The 19,040-nt window shown below is 51.0% G+C and overlaps 1 protein-coding gene across 3 annotated transcripts in view; it reads left to right on the top strand.

Moving 5' to 3' along the window:
• THYN1 (thymocyte nuclear protein 1) overlaps positions 1–19,040 on the top strand; it is a 190,409-nt gene that overhangs the window by 167,928 nt on the left and 3,441 nt on the right. For all 3 annotated transcript variants that reach the window (XM_078683869.1, XM_078683871.1, XM_078683870.1), the window contains one exon: positions 18,769–18,861. In XM_078683869.1, the coding sequence (XP_078539995.1) occupies positions 18,769–18,861 (93 nt within the window). The remainder of the gene's footprint in view (positions 1–18,768; positions 18,862–19,040) is intronic.

Genomic DNA, 19,040 nt, shown 5'->3' with positions numbered 1-19,040 from the left:
CCATGTGATGAAGTAACGGCCCTCCCCATACTAAGCAACACCTGCAGGACGGTGGCTCCTCATCTTGCGTGGACCACAGGGTATGATATGTATTATGCAATTGACTGAATGTGAGGAACTGTCCCAGGAGGAGGTCATAGTCAACCTGGAGCTGCTCAAAGGAAAGGAGGTGGCCTTCAGAGAAAAGGTCACTGGCTGTGGTCAGTAAACGATCCTGCCAGCCATGTAGTTCCACCGCCAAATATGTCCCAGTTTATCGTGGAAGGCCTAGCAATGGGAATCCCGGGGCATATGGAGGGATGCACCACGTAAGGAGTTGAACTCTGGTGAGGCATTTGCGGGCAACCTGCACCTGGAAGGATTGCATGGAGTTGGGTGTAACCTTAGGAAGCCCCGGATTGTGGCAGTTGTCAGAGGCTGTGGACCATGGTACGTTTCCTCCAGGTTGCAGCTTTGTAGCCACCTGGTCACTCATTGCAGTTGTGCTGCCAGGTAGTGGGCCTCAGAACAATTGGGCACCCAGACGCCCTTCCCAGTAGGCAACTAAAGTTTTTTTCAGAGCTTTGCAGCGGCGGCTATTTCCCCAAATAAGCTCTCCCAGCAACATGTCTATTTCATGGAAGAGGTCAAGAGGAGGCACCACTTGTAGGTTTGTCCACTAGTACAAAAGCCTGGCTAAGATTACCATCTTCGTCAAAGCAATCTTCCCCGTGGTGGCCATAGAAAACTTCTCCCAGAATTGCACTTGTCATTTTGATTCCGTCAGCACAGGTCTTAGATTGCCCTCAAAGAGATGTCGGCGAGTGGTAGAGGCAAACCCCCAGGTATTTGATGGCAGAATTCCGCCAGCAATGCGGTGATCCCCCAGGTATATCTATTGTGGGGCGAAGACTGGTGTAAGCGAAAGACAGAGGACTTTCCTCAATTGACCTTGAAGTCTGCGTTTCTTGCAAAGGCCTGGAGCACATCTTAAATAGGGGATAGGTCTGAGAGGACATACTGAAGGTACAGAAGCAAGTCGTCAGCGTACAGTGACACCGCATGCGTTCTGTCCGCGAGAGGTATACCCCAGGATTTGCCATCTCTCGATAGACAAATTGCAATTGGCGCCATGGCCATTGCAAATAGCAGGGGGGCAAAGGGGCCAGCCCTGTAAGATGCCACGCCCTCATGGAACCGTGGATGAAATATAAATTCCCAACCGGACTCGAGAGAGGTTTAGTATATAACAGCTGCATATAAGCCAGAAGGAGTTTGCCGACACACATTTGATTTAAGACCTAGAATAGGTACTCCCACGTCAACGAGTCAAACGCTTTCTCCAAGACAAGCACTTGGAATGCTACATGGGGAAACTGCCCCTGCACCTGATCTTGGATACGAAACAGACGCCTAATAGTTTGTGAGGTACTACGTCCCCGGACGAATCCATTTTGGTCTGGATGGATGAGTTCTGAAAGGACCGGAGCATTTCTACTGGACAAAACTTGCTCCGCTATATTATAGTCTGCTCCTAGTATGGAAGTAGGATAACAGGATACACAAGTGGGGTCTCAGTCCGGTTTAGGAATAGAAAGCAACAATGGCACCCAGAGAGAGAGTGGCAGCTCCCCAGATTTTAGGGCGTCATTATACATTTTCGCAATTCGAGGTGCCAGGTTGCTAGCAAAGGGGCTACAATATTCTGTAGGTAGGCCGTCTAGCATGCCCAGCGTCGGGCCTTTACTTGGCGCCTTTCTCCCAATGCCCTCAGGGATTCGGTGTTCTGTGCGGAAATCCAAACCGCGATCACCAACTATTTCTATCTCAACGCAGGTTCCGTTGACTCTGCCTCCACCCTATGGGAGGGTTTCAAGGTTGTCATCCGGGGTGAATGTATTTCCAAACAGGCGGGCGTTCTCCGATCTATTCGCTCCACCCTGGCTAAACTTGAGGAGGAGATTAAGGATCTAGATGCCGCCCAGGTGGCGTGCCCTAGCCCTGAGACTCTGGCGCTGCTACGTCAGAAGCATACCGACTTCTCGGATGAGGCCGGCTGCAAACTGTCTTTCCTTGGCAGGGAGGGTCGGGCTCGTCGCTTCGGGGAGGGGAACCGCCCCGGGTGTACCCTTGTAAACCTCCTGCGCCCCCCACGCGCAACCTCCTACATAACGGCTCTCAGTGATGGTGATCTGGATAGGACCACCTCCCGGCAGAAATACAGTCCAGTTTTCTCGACTTTAACTCTCACCTCTATTCTGCTGGTACTCCTTTGCCTCAGGAGGAGTTTGATCAATATTTCGAGTCCATTGCCCTCGTCTGGCTCAAAGACCACCATCGAAAATTCCTGGATGAGCCTTTTTCCAGGGAAGAAATATTGGCAGCCATTGGCAGCCTTCCTAGTGACAAGGCACCAGATCTTGATGGCCTGCCTGCCTCGTTTTATAAATCGTTCGCTGCCATCCTGCAACCGCATCTGGCGGCTATGTACGAGTCTTTTGGCACAGGCATTTTCCCGCCATCCCTGCATGAGGCTTTGATAACCCTGCTCCTTAAACCTGACAAGCCTGCCGACCGCCGAGATTCCTATCGCCCACTTTCCCTTATAAATATTGATAACAAAATCTTTGCCAAATTGATCGCTTCCCGTCTTCTTTTATTGATGCCTACCATCGCTCTCCCTGATCAGTCTGGCTTCATAACTGGTAGGGCAACCTCACATAATCTTCGCACCATCTTCTCCGTCTTACATCAAATTAATCCTAACTTACCAGCCGTGGCCGCCCTACTCGACGCCACTAAGGCGTTTGATACGTTGGAGTGGCTTTTCCTATTCTACATTTTGCCGCGTATGGGATTTAGTGCTCACTGTTTGCGTAATATTAAACTCCTTTACACCAGTCCAACTGCCCGTCTCCGCATAAATGGCCAGGTGTCCGACCCCATCAACATTACCCGGGGCACTCGTCAGGGGTGTCCGTTATCGCCCATGCTTTTTGCTATCGCGATGGAGCCCCTGGCCACCAGATTACGGCAGCACCATACTCACAGAGGCATTGGTTTCTCGTCCCACTCCCTCTTTGTCTCTATGTATGCGGACGATATTACTCTATATGTCCGCCATCCCCAGGAAAACCTTAGCCCCCTAGTCCGGGAGGTTATACGATTTGGCGGACTCTCGGGCATCCAGGTAAACTGGAGTAAGTCTGCTCTTTTCCCCTTGACTGATGCCACTGTCTCCTTCGTTCCTGACTCCACGTTTGAGTGGGCATCCGGCCCCACGCGTTACTTGGGCATCTGGCTGAGCAGGGACTTGGATGACTTTGGAGGTCGAACTTTGGGCGGGCGGTGGACTGACTTGAATCCCGGATCCCTTCATGGAGCCGAGTGCCGTTGTCTCTGGCCTGTGGTCCTCCCTAAATTCCTCTAGCTCTTCTTGAACATACCTATCCCCCTCACTTCACATTTCTTTCGTAAACTGCGTTCTCTAGTCATCTCACTTGTGTGGGCGGGGGGGCAACCCAGGGTGGCCTACGATATCCTCACTCTACCCATGTCTGCTGGTGGATTGGGTGCGCCTGACTTTCGGCTCTACGCCTTATGTGCCCAGGCTAGCTTCCTGCATTTTTGGATTCATCCTACCCCCTATCAGCCCCATGTCGCGGTGGAGACTGATGTCGCTTCCCCCTGGCCGCTGTCCACTGCTCTTTTGCGCCCGCGGCGCGTCCCCGGGCAGAGGTTGACACGGTCGAGACGCTGCGCTGGCCATGGTCTTGCCTGCGCCGGCTTTCTGGTCTCTCTGCCAATGCTATGCCAATTATGAACCATCCGGATTTCCCATCCCTTCAGTCGTCCAGCATGTCCCGTCATGTGGCGCGATTGGGCCTGAAGACTGTGGCCGATCTTTACCTTGAGAACTCCTTTTACTCGCTTCCCGAGTCTCCGACAATGCAGGATACGATCTTATTCTATCAATTGCGCGCTACATGCCGGAAACTGCACCCCACCTTCCCACAACCCCTGCCTACCTTTCCGGCCTTGGCTTTCATATACACTTCCTCGTCACCGCACAAGTTGGTCACCAAACTGTACGCTTTTGCCCTGTTGCCCCTCTTCGGCTCTGGCGTGGGAAGCGTGGAGCGCGGACCTAGATATTGACATCTCGGAGGCCGACTGGCTCTATTGCTGTGGTCAAACCAAAAAGCTTTCTCCGAATTACTGGCTCCGCCTGATCCACTTCAAGTACTTCCACAGGTTTTATCGCACCCCAGTGCAGCTCCACCGGCTTGGGCTCACCCCCGGGGATTCTTGTGTGCGCTGTGCTGCCCCCGCTGTGGACTTTGCTCACTTAGCGTGGCTCTGTCCTAAGGTCTACGAGTTGTGGCGGGTGGTGTGTGCCACCATTTCCGGCATCACCGGTGCGGCTGTATGCCCAGACCCCCCCTTGTGTCTCCTCGGCTTCATTAAATTCTGTCCTGATGCTTCTCGCTGCTTGATCTCGATGTTCCTGGTGCTCGCTAGGCGCAGGGTGGCCATGTCTTTGGGTCGGCGTCCTGCCCCTAAGGTTGAAAGTTGGTTGGAGGGCGCCTCTCGTTGCCAGACTCTCCTATCGGAGTTTTGGGATTTAAGGCCAGCCACATCCCGCCCTATCGACATTTGGGCCCCATTGGTTGCCTATCTCCTCTCCTGCTCCCACCCCAGCAGCGCTACCTCTCCCACGCTCCCTGCCGGCCCTTGGTCCGTGGCGTCCACCGGTGCTGGTCAGTGACTGTCCCCCTCACCATTTTTTATCTGCGCCCCTGCTGCTTAATGAGTCTCATTGTTAGTGCTCTGTAGGTGTGCTCTCTGGGGGGGGATTTTCCCCCGGGTTCTTGGTGTTGCGACTTTACTATCCCCGCCCTGTCATCCTCTAGGCCCCCCTGGTTGCCTATCTCCTCTCCTACTCCCACCCCGGCAGTCCCTCGATAGACACACTGACCACAATAACAAGCTGTGAGGCAGGGCTCCGGAGAGGCCTGGCAGCAAACGTCAGGTGAGCCACTCCGCACTGGCCTCCCCCTTCACCCCCTCACCTCTTACTGGCCTGGGCTGTCCCTGAAGACACCCCCCCCACCCCACCCCCCCGTCGGCATCCAAAAGGGGTCGCACGTCGGGGCACCCCCTTCACCTCCTGATAAAACCATGCGATAAACCGGGGGGCGGGCACCAAAACCCTACTACGGTCAGCGCTGCCTGTCTGTTGCGTGTCTGGTTTATCCTGGCCTTCACCAGCTCCCTCATCTCTCCTTCTGCTGGACTCCTGCTATCGGCGCCTCCCCTACGCCCCGCCTTGGCGTTCAATTCGGAGCGCATGCGGGGCTCGCAACAGTCACCTGGGGAAAGGCTATTTGGAAACCCCTATAGTGGCCTGTCTGGAGTAAGTGGGACCCCCGCATTGGCGATACTACTGGAGCACGCTGTGGGACCTGGATGCCTTTCGAACTACAGGGACCAGCTCTAGGCATCACGCCGGATGACGGACGGTCTTGGTGACATTGTGAGGGGCCGCGGGTGTCCACACAACTCAACCGATGGGTGGGGATCTTCCCCCTTAACCCACCAGCACGGTGTTGCACTCTAGTGGACTGCTGAACAGGGCCAGTGACCCCCGCATCACAACGGAGGGCTCCAACCACCGTTCAGGGCAGCTCAGTGCCCACAGACCTGGCACCTTGAACCTCACCTGTGTCGATGCCCACTCCCCCGCCTCGGCGCTCATATCGGGGCATGTGGTGGGAGTGCTCCCAAAGGCCCCCCTTAGAGGCCTCTTGCTCCTGGCCATCAACTCTGGCCCGACATTCCTTGCCTTACCTTCCAGGGACCATCTTCCTGCCTTCATCTCCATGGATTAACATTACCCTCCTGACTTTGCAGGCTACCTTAGACTCCAACTTGCCTGAGTGCCCTTTAGGCAAACCTCCCTGACGTCCCAAGGCATGAGCAGACTCCGATCAGCCACGGCGGCTGCACCAGCCCGACCCAAACACCAGACCCTCCCCCCCCACCCAGTGTCCTCTCTGAAAACCTCCCAGGCGACCTCTCACATCCGGCACCTCCCATTGACAAATTGTCCACGTGCTAGCTGCCATAAACACTAACGATGGAAACGCGCTTCAATGCTCTGATCACTGATCTCCGCTTCCTTTACGATGATCACTGCAAGCTTTCCGACAAGGTGTCGGATGGGGAGAAACAACTGGCAAACCTGCTCCCTTTTGTTACTGACAACCAGTGGACCATCCGTGAACTACAAGATCAGATCCACCAACTACAAGACTGGGCTGAAGACATTGAAGGAAGATCAGATAGGAGCAATGTGCGCATCCCGGGCCAGCTGGAGGGAGTTTTTTAGGTCATGACCCTATTCAGTACCTCGAGACCTGGTTCAAAACCATAGCCCCGGCATCAGAACTCACTTCAATTTTCATGCATAGAGAGGGCGCATCTCCTCCCCAGCCTATGTTAGCTAAACTCCTTCACTTCAGTGACTGGACACCATCTTCAGGATGGCTTGCCTAGCGGGCCTGCTCAGTGTGGAAGACAAGGTGATTATGCTCTTCCTGGATTATACCAAAGCGGTTCCTCAACAAAGATCATCCTTCCTTGGTCAAGCGTCAACTCTGCCTGCAAGAGGTCCAGTACAAACTCCTGTTTCCAAGCCGCATCAAAATCATTGCAAACGATACTACCCTCTTTTATCACCGATCCGAAGGAGGCTGGTGACTAGGCAGAGCAACACTATGATCATGCAGCCCCGGCCCACCCTAGGCCTTCCTCTACCCTACCTAAATCAAGACGAAAGAAACCTAATCGATTCTGCACTCAAAGTACCCAGCGTTCATCCACGATGACACCCCTGAACCAGGGGCGTAACACAGGCCCCTGCAGCCCCTGCGGTGCGGGGGGCTTCAAGCTCCAGGGGGCCCCCTCAGGACAGCTCTCTGGCTGTAGAGCTCCGTATTGAGCCCGGAGGGGGCCTCTCCAAGAGCCTTGCAGGGAGGCCCCCTCGAGTATTGTTACGCCAGTGCCCTGAACCTAGAACAAATCCTTGTGGATAGGAAGCGGACCCTGCATAATGCTGCGGACATTGCACCTAACAACATTGCCACCGATGACAAAAAGGGCCCCCCACCTCTGTACACCCGATGACGACACGCTCCTTTCTGACTCGCGACGGAGCTCCTCGTGACAGTCCAAGATCCTGACACCATCGGGCACCTTCATTTGAATCAAATGTGGAGTTGTTTACTCCTATGTCATACTATGATTGTTGCAGTGCACCATATGTATGCTGACACTACACTATCCAGCACATTGCGCTCCAACTGTACACACTCTTCCTGACTCTCCTTCCATTGCCCCCCCCCCCCCCCTGGCAGCTACTGCACCCTCTTTTAGCCCACATAATTTTCTCACCAGGGCACCTCCATCTTGGACCCCATACCCCTCTAACTGCTTTGAACTCCCAAATTTAACTTAATCATTCTGTTTGGGCAAACTGCAGCTGCAGTAGGTCTCACTTGTTACACTCACCCAATTTCTGTGGATCCCATATCCAGTACCATTCCTACACCCCCTACACAACACCGCGGATTCTAAGCATTCAATCCAAACAGGCGAAGTTCGCAGAGTCACAACATAAATGAACGAAGCGAAGACCTCCCTCCTCCTTGCTATCCCTATATTACGCGCTCATTATGCAGACTTCACATGACACAATTCGTCTTCTGACACTGAATTTGCTGGGTATGTACACTGCTTGCAAGAGATACACAATATATTCTTATGTCAAGAGCCAACATGCACACATATTCCTCCTACAATAGACTCATACCACACAAGACAAGGTTGAACATTTGCGTAAATGTTGGAGGGGACATTTCTATGCAGCTACATATTCTACGTACGCCCGCGTCGTCCTGATCGGAGTCCGATCTAATGTTCATTACCAGGTCCTAAACACTACCATTGACACTGAAGGCCGTTATGTTTTTCTGGAGGGGTGCAACAATGGTTGCCCCCTGCTCCTTGTTATACATTCATGCTCCCAATTCAGGTAAGGGAGACTTTTAGGATGCCCTCTCCTCTATCCTAACCCATAAAACTGCATCTCCCTGGATACTTGGCGGAGATTACACCTGCGCTTTAGACATCCATCAAGACAAGTAACATCCTTTCTTTCTGAGTTCCCCCCCCCCCTTGCACAAACAGCATGACTACACTGTTGAGTGCAGCAATGGACTTTTGCAGACGCTTGTCAGGTGCTTAACCCTACCCATAAAATATGCTTGTTTTATTCTGTGCCTCATAGTCTTCATGTGCGCCTTAATTGCTTTCTATGTTTGACCTCGCTAGCACCCGTTTTGGACTGCTGAGATTACTTGGGCAGCATGATTTCAGATCACGATGCGCACTATATAGATATTCATTTGGCATCCCCTAGACCACAGATTCCTACCAGCCGACTTCAGCACGACTACCTTCAAGACCCAGTCTTCCACGAGGAACAGGGCAACCATATACGCCATTACTTTGAAGAGAACCATGGCAACGCCTTCACGAGGATGATGGAATGAGATGCATTTAAAGTAGTGTTACGTCAATTTATACAGTTCATACGGTACAATAAAATGTTCTCTACATTCCAAAAGAGCATCTTAGTCATAAATCAATCCCCTGTACGTATCTGACAAGGACACAGGTGGCTCTCGACCTTGATGAGAGATAAGTATGGGCCAGTGTGTATGTGTCCAGATGGCTGGTGTGAGAGGTGTGTGATCGCTATGTGCGGTGTGCACGTTGTGTCCTGACTTGTTAAGTGTACCTATCTGCATGTGATATCTAGCTTTGGGATATTTCTTGGGAATGCAAACCTTTGGCTGAATGGGTTTTATTGGGGCCCAATTCTCTTGGACATCAGTTCGTGTTTAATGTGCTGAGAAGTTTCCTACCAAACTTCCCAGGTTTCAGTAAAGCCATTATGGAGCTGTAGAGTTCGTAATGGCCAACTCCCAGACCATACTCTTTATGGCTTTATTGCACTTACAATGTCTAAGAATGGACTTAGACACTGTAGGGGTACAGTGCTTATGCAACTGTACCCTCACCTGAGGGCTAGTGCACCCTGCTAGAGGGGTGACTTGCCTAGGCAGTGGATGGCAGGCATGGCACACAGGGATGTGCGCCAAGTGGACTTCACTTTTCTCTACACCAAAATACGTAGCCTGCAATGAGACTGTGTCAGTGTGAAGGTCGCAGGGTCTCTAAGGGTGGCACCATAGGTGCTGCAGCCCTTAGAGGCCTTCCCTGGTCACAGTGCCCTTGGTCCCTATGATACCTTTTACAAGGGACTTACCTCTGACCAGAGACGTGCCACTGGTGGATACAAAGGTACAGATTTGGGAAAGAACACAGGCCCGGGAAAGCTGATTGGCAGGGAGACAAGGCACATCATTTCAAAGTGCATCAAATGTCAGGCACAAACTGGGCATTTTCCTTCACTGATCCCATGTAGCGACGGTGCACTTCAGCCAGATGGTTGGAATTTTAGTTTGTGTTTAACTCTTAAGTAGGGCCTAAAAGTCCCAGCATGCATCATGCTGTTGGAAAGGAAACCAGAATATTCCACAGCACAAGCAATTAGCTTACTGAATGTACATGCTACCTTCCTGTACCTCCTTCATTCTCCCCATCCTCTGGTGTCCCTCCTATTTGTCTCTTTCCCTTGTGCTCTCTCACACCTCTTTCAAATTTTCTCAAACACTGTTCCTGCCTCTCTCATATAGGTTCACTTAAGGTCTTCAAGCACAGTTTGTTTCGGATGCCTTTTCCAGATTTCTATCCCTCAAAATCACACTCTTCTCCTCTTCTTGGGGTGTCTTCTACATACACCAGCACCCTCTTTAAGCGTCTATGGCTTGCTCTCCCCTTTCTGCTCCTCTGTCTGCAGTTTATTCACCGCTTTGTGCACAAACTACCTATCCCTCTATCTTCCTTTCTATCTATTCTGTGCAGCTCTCGCCCCTATCTATTCAACATGCCACTTAATTCCACTACACATATACACTATATACACACATTTCCACCCCACACAATTCCACAAGTAACAATTCCAATTCAACCCACATAATTCCGCTTCAAACTCAATACATCCACTCCAAACCAAAACACATAGGTAAAAGACATTGTCATTTACATAACAAATAGCTCTAACTCAAACAAATGTGAGGCCGATTGCATTTCAAATGCTTGTTTTCTCTGTATCCATTAGTTCAGTTACCCGAAGTGGGCAACCTAGCTTTATAATTGTACTTGTCATTAATTCGGCTACATTGTTTGAAGTTTCAACCTTTAAAATGATATTAATAATTTGGTTCTTATAATAAATTATTTCATTTTTGCAATTGTAAAGGAATCCTATTAGGTTATATTTATCTACTGTTGAGACTTTGTGCGGGCTCGTTGAAGGTTAGATATACATCAGTATCTGAAACAGTGTAATCTTAAAATGCTGTTCTTTCTTTTACACATCAGTGTAAGTCTCCTCTTCATAATCGGAAAAGATATGCAGTCCTCATTTGCAGATGCGAGGCTCGTTTCCTTTGAATGCACGATGGAAAAACACATGATCAGTCTTTTGGTCAAACACAAGTCAGCCACAGTTCTTATGCAAGTGGAGTTACTGTTCGATTTAAGGTGTCTACACAGACGACAACCGCTACCCACAAACCACGCCTGCCCAGCATTTTCAACATTCATTCATTCTCTCTCTCTCTCTCTCTCTCTCTCTCTCTCTCTCTCTCTCTCTCTCTCTCTCTCTCTCTCTCTCTCCCTCCCCCCTCCCCTTCCTCTCTCCAACCCTTACATACAATTTGTGCAACCAAAGAGAGGATTCACTTTCTGGGCTCTCCAGTGTGACCACAGTCATCGGGCAGCTTGGGCGGCTCCAGCCACATTTGAGCCTCTGCCTCCTCCTGCTCTCTAATGAATAGTCAGGCCTTCGCCGAACATCCCCGCAGGCCGCACCGATGGACCCTGACATAGCGACTGCAGGCACCTAATGCAGCAGGCGGGGCTTCCTACGCTTGAGGTTCCTCCAGCTTCTCTTTCCCACGTCAAACTTTCAGCAGGCAGAAAAGGGAGTGCCATAGTTAGGCACTTGAGATGTTTATTAAAGACATGCAACACCACTTCTGGTCAGAGCTTTGACACAGCATTAACTGTCAAACTGTTGTCACCGAACCACACGCACACCATATATTTCACCACTTTTTTGTATGCAGTTTTAGGAGGACTTCGTGTTGGGTGCTACTTCCCGGAAACGAGTTAACCGGACAGAGCTATCTTATCTGCATGAACGCATATGTTTTTGCTTAATCTTTCTTTTTTGTTTTAAAACAAAACTTGCAGTTATTGCGTGCACCGAGCAGAAATCGGCGTCCTTGCTTCATTTACTAGGAAGGAGCAATTTCAGTTTTAAAGCTAAGTTTAACCAAGACTCGAGATAATGGGTTGCAAAGAATGCCTATTTCATTACTGTGTACCAAACTCTTCCCTCGGTGTCCAACAAATATATTGTAGTGTCCGCTGCTTCATTTCTGAGCTAAAGAATTCTTTTTGGGAAGATCTGCTGTGCGCATGTGCCTGCCTGTGTGTCTGCGAAACACGCAGGTCACTCCTTGAAATCTACTATGGTGCGTACCATTTTCACCTACTGAATGCCAGTATTAGAACATACTGTCCCTCGATACCCAAAAAGGGGAGACCCTAAGTAACCTTAGTATGGTCAGGGACTACCGACCATCCCCCTTCCCCGTCTTATGCACCCCCACAATTATATAGAAATTGGACATGAAAGGAGTTTCTTTGGAAGGCGGGGGGGTCTCGCGACCCCCCCGGCTGTATTTATTAAAACATGAAAACAAATGTAAACATTTGAAATAAACAATATTTACACAATCATTTATGCAGAAAAAACTACTGACATTAGATTACAATCCATGTAGACAGGTTTCAAAGGGCTAACCTTAAGAAATTTCTAATGCAAAATGTTTCCTAACCGAATCTAATAATTTTTGGATCATAATCACACATTATTAATTTTTCTGCATAACCTATTTTTGGGCCTACGGCAAGGTCGCTAACCGGTGTCAGATCCTGATCAGCCAGCTACGCCCTCACGTATGAGTGCGCAAGCGCAGAGGGCCCGTTTACCTAGAGGGTACTCCCCCCCCCCCCCCCCCCCCCGGTTACCCCCGTATGCTCAATGAACTCCATTAACCAAAGGGGGGCCCTTGCACTCTGCGCCGTTTAATGACATCATAGTGCACGTCCGGGGTGGCTAACCAGCCCAAAGAGAGCGTGACTTCCCCCTCTCCCGTACCCATCCAACCAAGCAGATGTACCGGACCTGGAGTTCTAGGAGAGACCACTTGTCCCTCCCCCTGGGTGGCCCCATTCAAGAATGGCGCCGCCCCCTAAGGACCTTAAATTGACTCCTCACCGATCATGACCTTACTGCCACATGCCAGCATAGTTGCCCGACTATCTGGCCACCCCCTATCCTCCTACTCTGCAAGGTCATGCTTACCTAGAACCCCCCTAGCCATGCCAAGATGTTCTCCAGAAATACTTTGTTGCCCGCCCTAGTCAGATGGACCCCATCTTGTAAGAAGAACTGTTCCCCACTGACACACCCATGTGGTAAGTTCTGCAATTGAGGTGACCAGAATAATTTCTCTATCTTGTTGTTGATCCTCTTTACCGAGTGATTCAATGCTTTAACAGAGTCCCCCCCCCCTCCATCTGAGTCTAGGATTCATCTGTGACCAAACTATGGTGCAGCCTTGGCGTGTTTTAGCTAACCAGCTTACCTCTGAGATTATCTCTTCCATCAGGACCCTCCTGCCCAATTCTACCAGATCGTTTCCGCCCAAATGTAAGATAACAACTGTGGGTGGCGGGGTGTGTCTATCGAGCAACTCCGTAAAGAACCCCCTAAACTGACTGAGGTAGAGACCCCCCTACCATGAAAGGAAACCCTGAAACCTCCCTGTTCCGCCCTCTGTCTATAGTTACCTGCAAAGAAAACAGATTTAACACGTTTCACAAAAGAGTGAACAACAACCTATACAACTTGTGTCTCCTTTATCTGTGCCTGGGTCCGCCATGATGACGATACTTGCTGGTGATGGTCCAACTGCAGTTTCCGCCCTGCGTGACAGGCTCAAGAAACTGAAATACAAGCAGACAAACAAGACAGGCGTCAGCGTAAATATCCTGCCACCCTCACAGCATGTGCAGCCGCACATAACGCTTGTAACAGTTGGAAGGCCATCTCCCGATTCTTTTCACACTGCTAGTGTGTAACCCTCTAACAGTTGCTTCAGTGGCAGCCCCTATTCGGAATGAGTGTGTCCCAAAATCTTTTGGATTTAAACCAGCCCTGTCAATTGTCATAGTCAATACCCTTTGGAATTGAAACCTGGTAAGTGGGGTTCCATCTGCATGCATTAACAATGCTCCCCCCACTGCGCCTGCTCTCTGTTTGATGAAGGCGTCTACATACAACACTGGGCAGCAAGGATTAGTCCTTGCCCGATGGAGTACCAGCCCATCCCCACGGGCCTCCTGATCAGTCTTTGACTTTTGTATGGTAATTAACAGTGTATCAACTACTATCCTTGTGTGTTCAAGCTGGAGTCCACCTAGCAGGTCCTGCTTATTGCTAGCCACCAGTTCCCCTAACCGGAATGCCCTTTAAAAGGCTAATGTAAAGGCGGCTCTGAACAGCAGTACCTCCCCTGATGAACTGCAGATGCCAGACAAGGCATTCAATAATGTTGCCGTTCTAAACCTATCGGTTGTCTTGTGTCCGTGGTGGTTGCTTGGAGGCGCCGCCACCCCTTTAGTGCCTTCCTCACGATGAAACTATTTGTGGGATCTTTGGCCCCCCTGATCTGAGCAAAGAAAGAAACCGCTGCCACGTGCCGGCTAGCTGTAGCCGCGGAGCGCCCTTCCTTATGTAATGCATCTAGGTACGGAGTGAAATTCCCTGCCTGATCCCATCTCTCTGCCCAATCCTGTCCCAAAAAAGAGCAATAAGACAAAAACGCCTCTTCGTAAGCGGTTTTGGTCCTGGGCGCTAGGCTAGCTGCCACGAGGTTCTGTAGCTGGGGGCACCAATTTGCCAGAGTGTTGCTGGGAAGTGTGTAGGCATCACCTCTGCGGATGGTAGATGTTCCCTGAATATCTGCATCTTAGAGCGAGAGAGTGCGTCAGCTGCATTATTTAACACCCCTGGTATATGTTTGGCCCTAAACTGTATGTTGAGTTTCATGCAAACCAGCACAATTTCTTTCAGTAGGCGAAGTATCAATTTACACCGCGCCGCCTGCTGATTGATACATTCAACTACCGTCATGTTATCCGACCAGAAGATTACTGATTGATTACACAACTGATCAGGCCACACTGTTCAGGCAACCCAGATTGGAAATAGCTCCAGGAAAACGATATTAGTTGTCAGGCCGCACTCCTTCCACCAAACCGGCCACTGTTGTGCCACCAACTTGTTTCCAAGTATGGCGCCAAATCCCACACTGCCCGCAGCGTCAGTCCATAAACCTAACTCTGCAGACGTAGTGGGGGGACCGTACCACACTACCCTGCCGTTGAAGCCCTCCAGAAATGAGATCCAAATCCGCATGTCTTGGCGGACCTCGGCCGGCAGTCTCGTGCGATGGTGTTTCTCCCGCAGACCCGTCATGGTCTGCGAGAGTGAGCTGGAGATTGGACTTGCCATGGATATCACTCGTAGTGCGAAATTCAACTGGCCCACAGTCTGTTGTAGCTGATGTAATGTCACTTTGTCTTTGGACAAACATTGCTGGAGAGCTGCTCTAAAGTTCGTGATTTTATCTTTTGGTAACCTAAAACAACCCTTAACTGAGTCCAATTCTATGCCTAAGAATTCCAATGTGGTTGCTGGACCCACAGTTTTCCAAGGCGCCAGCGGGACCCCAAAAGCCTGCATGAGCACGCAAAATTCCTGCAATTGCCACGCACACTCCTGCGAGCCCTCCGACCCGAGAAAGAGAAAGTCATCCAGGTAATGCATGACATGGTGATGTCCTGTCGTTTGCCTAAAACCCCATTCTAAAAAAGAACTACATTTCTCAAAGTAGGCGCAGGAAACAGAACAACCCACGGGCATACACTTATCCATATAGAATTTGCCCTGAAAAGAGAAACCTAGCAAATGCTGATCCATGGGATGAACCGGCAGTAGCCGAAAAGCAGATTCAATGTCTGACTTTGCCAACAAGGCTCCAGGTCCCAGAGTCCTCAACATATCCACCGTGTGGTCAAAGGATGCATACTTAACGCTACAAATGTCTTCATTGATGGCGTCATTTAATGATGCGCCCCTAGGTGCTGACAGGTTATGAATTAGCCTGAACTCGTCCTCCTCCTTCTTTGGCACCACGCCGCGAGGTGAGCAAACAAAATTAGACACAGGGATGTGATTGAAAGGACCCGCTATCCTACCTAGGCGCAGCTCCTTAGCAATTTTTGTCGCTGCCACATCTGGGTTGTCCCTAACAGATAGTTGGTTCCTACACTCTGCTGTTCCGGTGTATCCCACCGCTGGGATCCTAAAGCCCTGAAAAAAACCTTCTTGTAACATCAGAGGCATGGTCAGGGTACTTGTTCAGCCAAGGAGTCATAGCCAGAACGTCAATGAGTGAATGCGACACCATCCGTCCTCCCTCCCTAGTCCTGTTTCTTTCTACCTCTGTTTCCAGAGGTGTTACCTTTATTGCGGCAAGTTGTTTCTGGGTGGGAAGGTTGGTTACAAATGGAACATGAGTGCCTGAACTTGCAAGTGCATTGTGCCCTGGTGCACGATCACTTGTTAAAATCCCAGCACACCCCTTTTCGTCACCCACTGCTCCCTGTCTTAGGTAGGGGCCGTGCCACCCCCCCCCCCCCCGTGCCGGCCAAAAGGGCTGTTGGAGGGTATAGTACCTTCACCAGCACAGGTAATGCCACATCCTTACCACTTTCCCCGGCTCGTGGTGGTTCCACCATCTTGTCCTTTCCAGAGTTGCTGCCTGGACATGCTGCTTGTGGAGGAATAGGCACACTTGCCCCCCCCCCACCCCCCACCCGTTACCTGGGGCAGTCATGATCCTTGCCACCATCTTCTGCGCCTCCGCCAAAGGATCCTCCCCCACCTCCTTTGCACCTACTGAAGATGGTAACATCCCCCCTATCCCTAGCCGAGGGAGAAGTGCCGCTATCTGTGCTCCCATCTCCGGAGGGACCTGACCAACCCCTGGAGGTGCTAATACCGGGATGGGGGCTGCCGTGTTTGTGACCGGGACAGGTGCAGGGTTAATTATGGGTACCACCGGGACTACCGCTGGGACCACCAGAGGCACTGTGCTTGGTGTTGGCACCAGCGCAGCTGGTGCGCCGGTGCCAACACCTGTGTTACAGGTATAATGGCCGGGGTTTGGGGAGTAGGTATAGGGACCACTGGTGGCATCAGCCTCCCTTCAGGGACACCCCCCAGAAGGACCCTCCTCCCCCTGTTGCTTCGGGACCGGACCACTACCCTGCTTGGCCCTGGCCCGCTTGGGTAGTGGATCCAGTTCCCCCCTGGGCTGCGGGGGCACTATCGTTCGCTTGGGCCTCCTAGACAGCCCAGCCTGATCATCTAACCTCTGCCTGAGCTCAGCCACGCTTTTTCCTATCTGGTCCACCTTCCCCCATCTCCTGTCCATCTCTGCCATACTACGCACCATACTCTGCAGCATATGTTCCACGCGGGAATGCTTTGCGCCACGTCTACTGGCCATACTCACAACTGGTTCAACCACCTACACTTGTGATAACCCTGCGAGCACGATGTATTCCTGTACCCACCAGGGCCTGACCCGGTTTTACCTGGACCAAGTTGGGAGTACAAAGACTGGCCGTAAGCACCACGCAACTGTGACCGCGACACACCAGCTAGCCTGAGTGTTGGGCGAGCGCACTCTAGCCCGGCGGCCCACCAGAAGCAGTGAAGTGCAGGCCTGCCTTTGTCCCCTGATTGCGTTGTCCCACGTTCCTCGTTGGCACCGCAAGCAATGTCCACGTCTGCACTGCAAGCAATGTCCCCCTCAATGAAGACCTATGATGAAAAAACGAGATTAGCCACACAAAACCAATAACTTATTCAACCGTATCACTCTGCACTCTAGCAGCAGTCATTAAAAGGAAAAAAGTCTGAGTTTGTAGTTCCAATGTAAGGGATACCCTCAGACTAGGTATCCTAGCCCTTCACTTGAGCGACAGTTAAATAGCGCAAGCGTCCAACACACACCAGACTAGACTATGAATGTGTATGTTACGAACTTTGCCTGTAAAAATTCTCAATTTGCTAATTTCGCATTTAAAACTGCGCCTGTGTAGCCCTCACACCCCTCTGGCATGCCGCAGTCTGTTTATAACTGTTGTGTTATTTTTTTAAGCAACTGCAGCACCTGGTATGTCCAATGCGGTCTCCCATCCAAGTACTACCCAGGGCCGACCCTGCTTCCAAGTATTTAACCCCGCCCGACCCTGTTCCGCTTTCCACAACGCACGGTTCGCCGCTGCCGCCCGTTTAACAATGCACACACTGGTAGTTTTTCTACTGTTCAAGTTCTCTTTGAATAGGATTACGTATATTTGACCTGAAGTTTCCTGTGTTGTAATTATCAATCCTACTCTCGATTGCTTCACTCCTTTTGATCTTCCTGGCTCAGTACCGCTTTTAGGTTGACTGAATTAGCATAACATATAGTAAAAGCTGTTGCTCCCCAGCTGGAACACAGATCCCGAGTGCTCTGCTCGGCCCGGCTTCATGTGCACGCCCCCCACGCTCTTACCGGAATCTTCCGAGTGTTACCAGTGTAGAGCGTAGGCTCCCCGACTTTCTCCACGCTCCGATCCCTGGAAGCCTTTGCCAATTACACCATTGGGCTTCACTGCATGTCCCTGCCCGCTCTGCTGCCTCGCTGCTCCCGTTGTTCCTCTCGCAATGATACACCAACACGCACCCTCGGATGCGCCGGATCCGGGGTCCACTGGTCGCTTTCTGCCCACGTGGGCTCTCGGGCTGAAAAATAAATAACAGAAAATTGTTTGCAGCTTCGCGGAGGCTGGGGGCAAAGGGCAAGCCTGGGGAGCGTGGGAACAGGAGGACGCCTCCCGCACTCCCCGGCCTTTTAACCCCCTCGGGGCAGACCAGTCGCAACTGGTCCGCCCCTTAGCTCCCCCCCTTTTGAACCGGAAGCAATTCTATTGCTTCTGGGTCAACTGGGGGAGCCGGCACCAATCGGCGGTGGGGCGCGCCCGCCGCGTCATCAAGACATGGCGGGGGCACGCCCCACCACCGATCAAGGTCAGGGGAAGGAGGGGGCCGGCGCTCCGCCCATTCGTGCGGGGGGGGCCCCTTTCCTTTCTTCTAATTACTATTTTGGGAGGCTGACAGATTAGTTCATACCTAGCTTATTTACTGTCCTGGTCTTTCACAGCAATGGATATTCCACGGTTCAGAATAATGTTTTCGTTTCCTGGTGAGAAACCTGCTTTCTGTGGGTGTCACATAACTGAGCAGCCAAAATGTAACCGTGATAGTGTTGACACCCTTCCTCAGCGAGCTACTACCTTTCAGCCCTTCCCCATCTCTATACTTGTTCTTATCACCCTTTGCAGGCGAGGAACTTTATGAAGGATATGAAGATTGGCCAGGAGGTGTTTTTCTACCACAGTAACTGCAAGGAGCCGGGGATAGCAGGCATAATGAAGGTGAGATCTGCTGCTCTTTCTGCAGGACTTAACTGGATATTTCCGGCAGATCCACTACAAGCAACAGGGGATCAACTTCAGTGTCTGAAAAAAATGTTGTGTCCTTCAGCATATTGTGAGTTTAGGCGTGTTGCAATGAAGCAAATCGTTGGAGTATATGCAATTTGGATATTTTGTAA

The sequence above is a fragment of the Lissotriton helveticus genome, chromosome 3_1 (genome assembly GCF_964261635.1).
Source record: "Lissotriton helveticus chromosome 3_1, aLisHel1.1, whole genome shotgun sequence".
NCBI classification, from domain to species: domain Eukaryota; kingdom Metazoa; phylum Chordata; class Amphibia; order Caudata; family Salamandridae; genus Lissotriton; species Lissotriton helveticus.
Note: the sequence above shows the minus strand (reverse complement) of the source record. Positions and strands in the feature narration are given on the sequence as shown.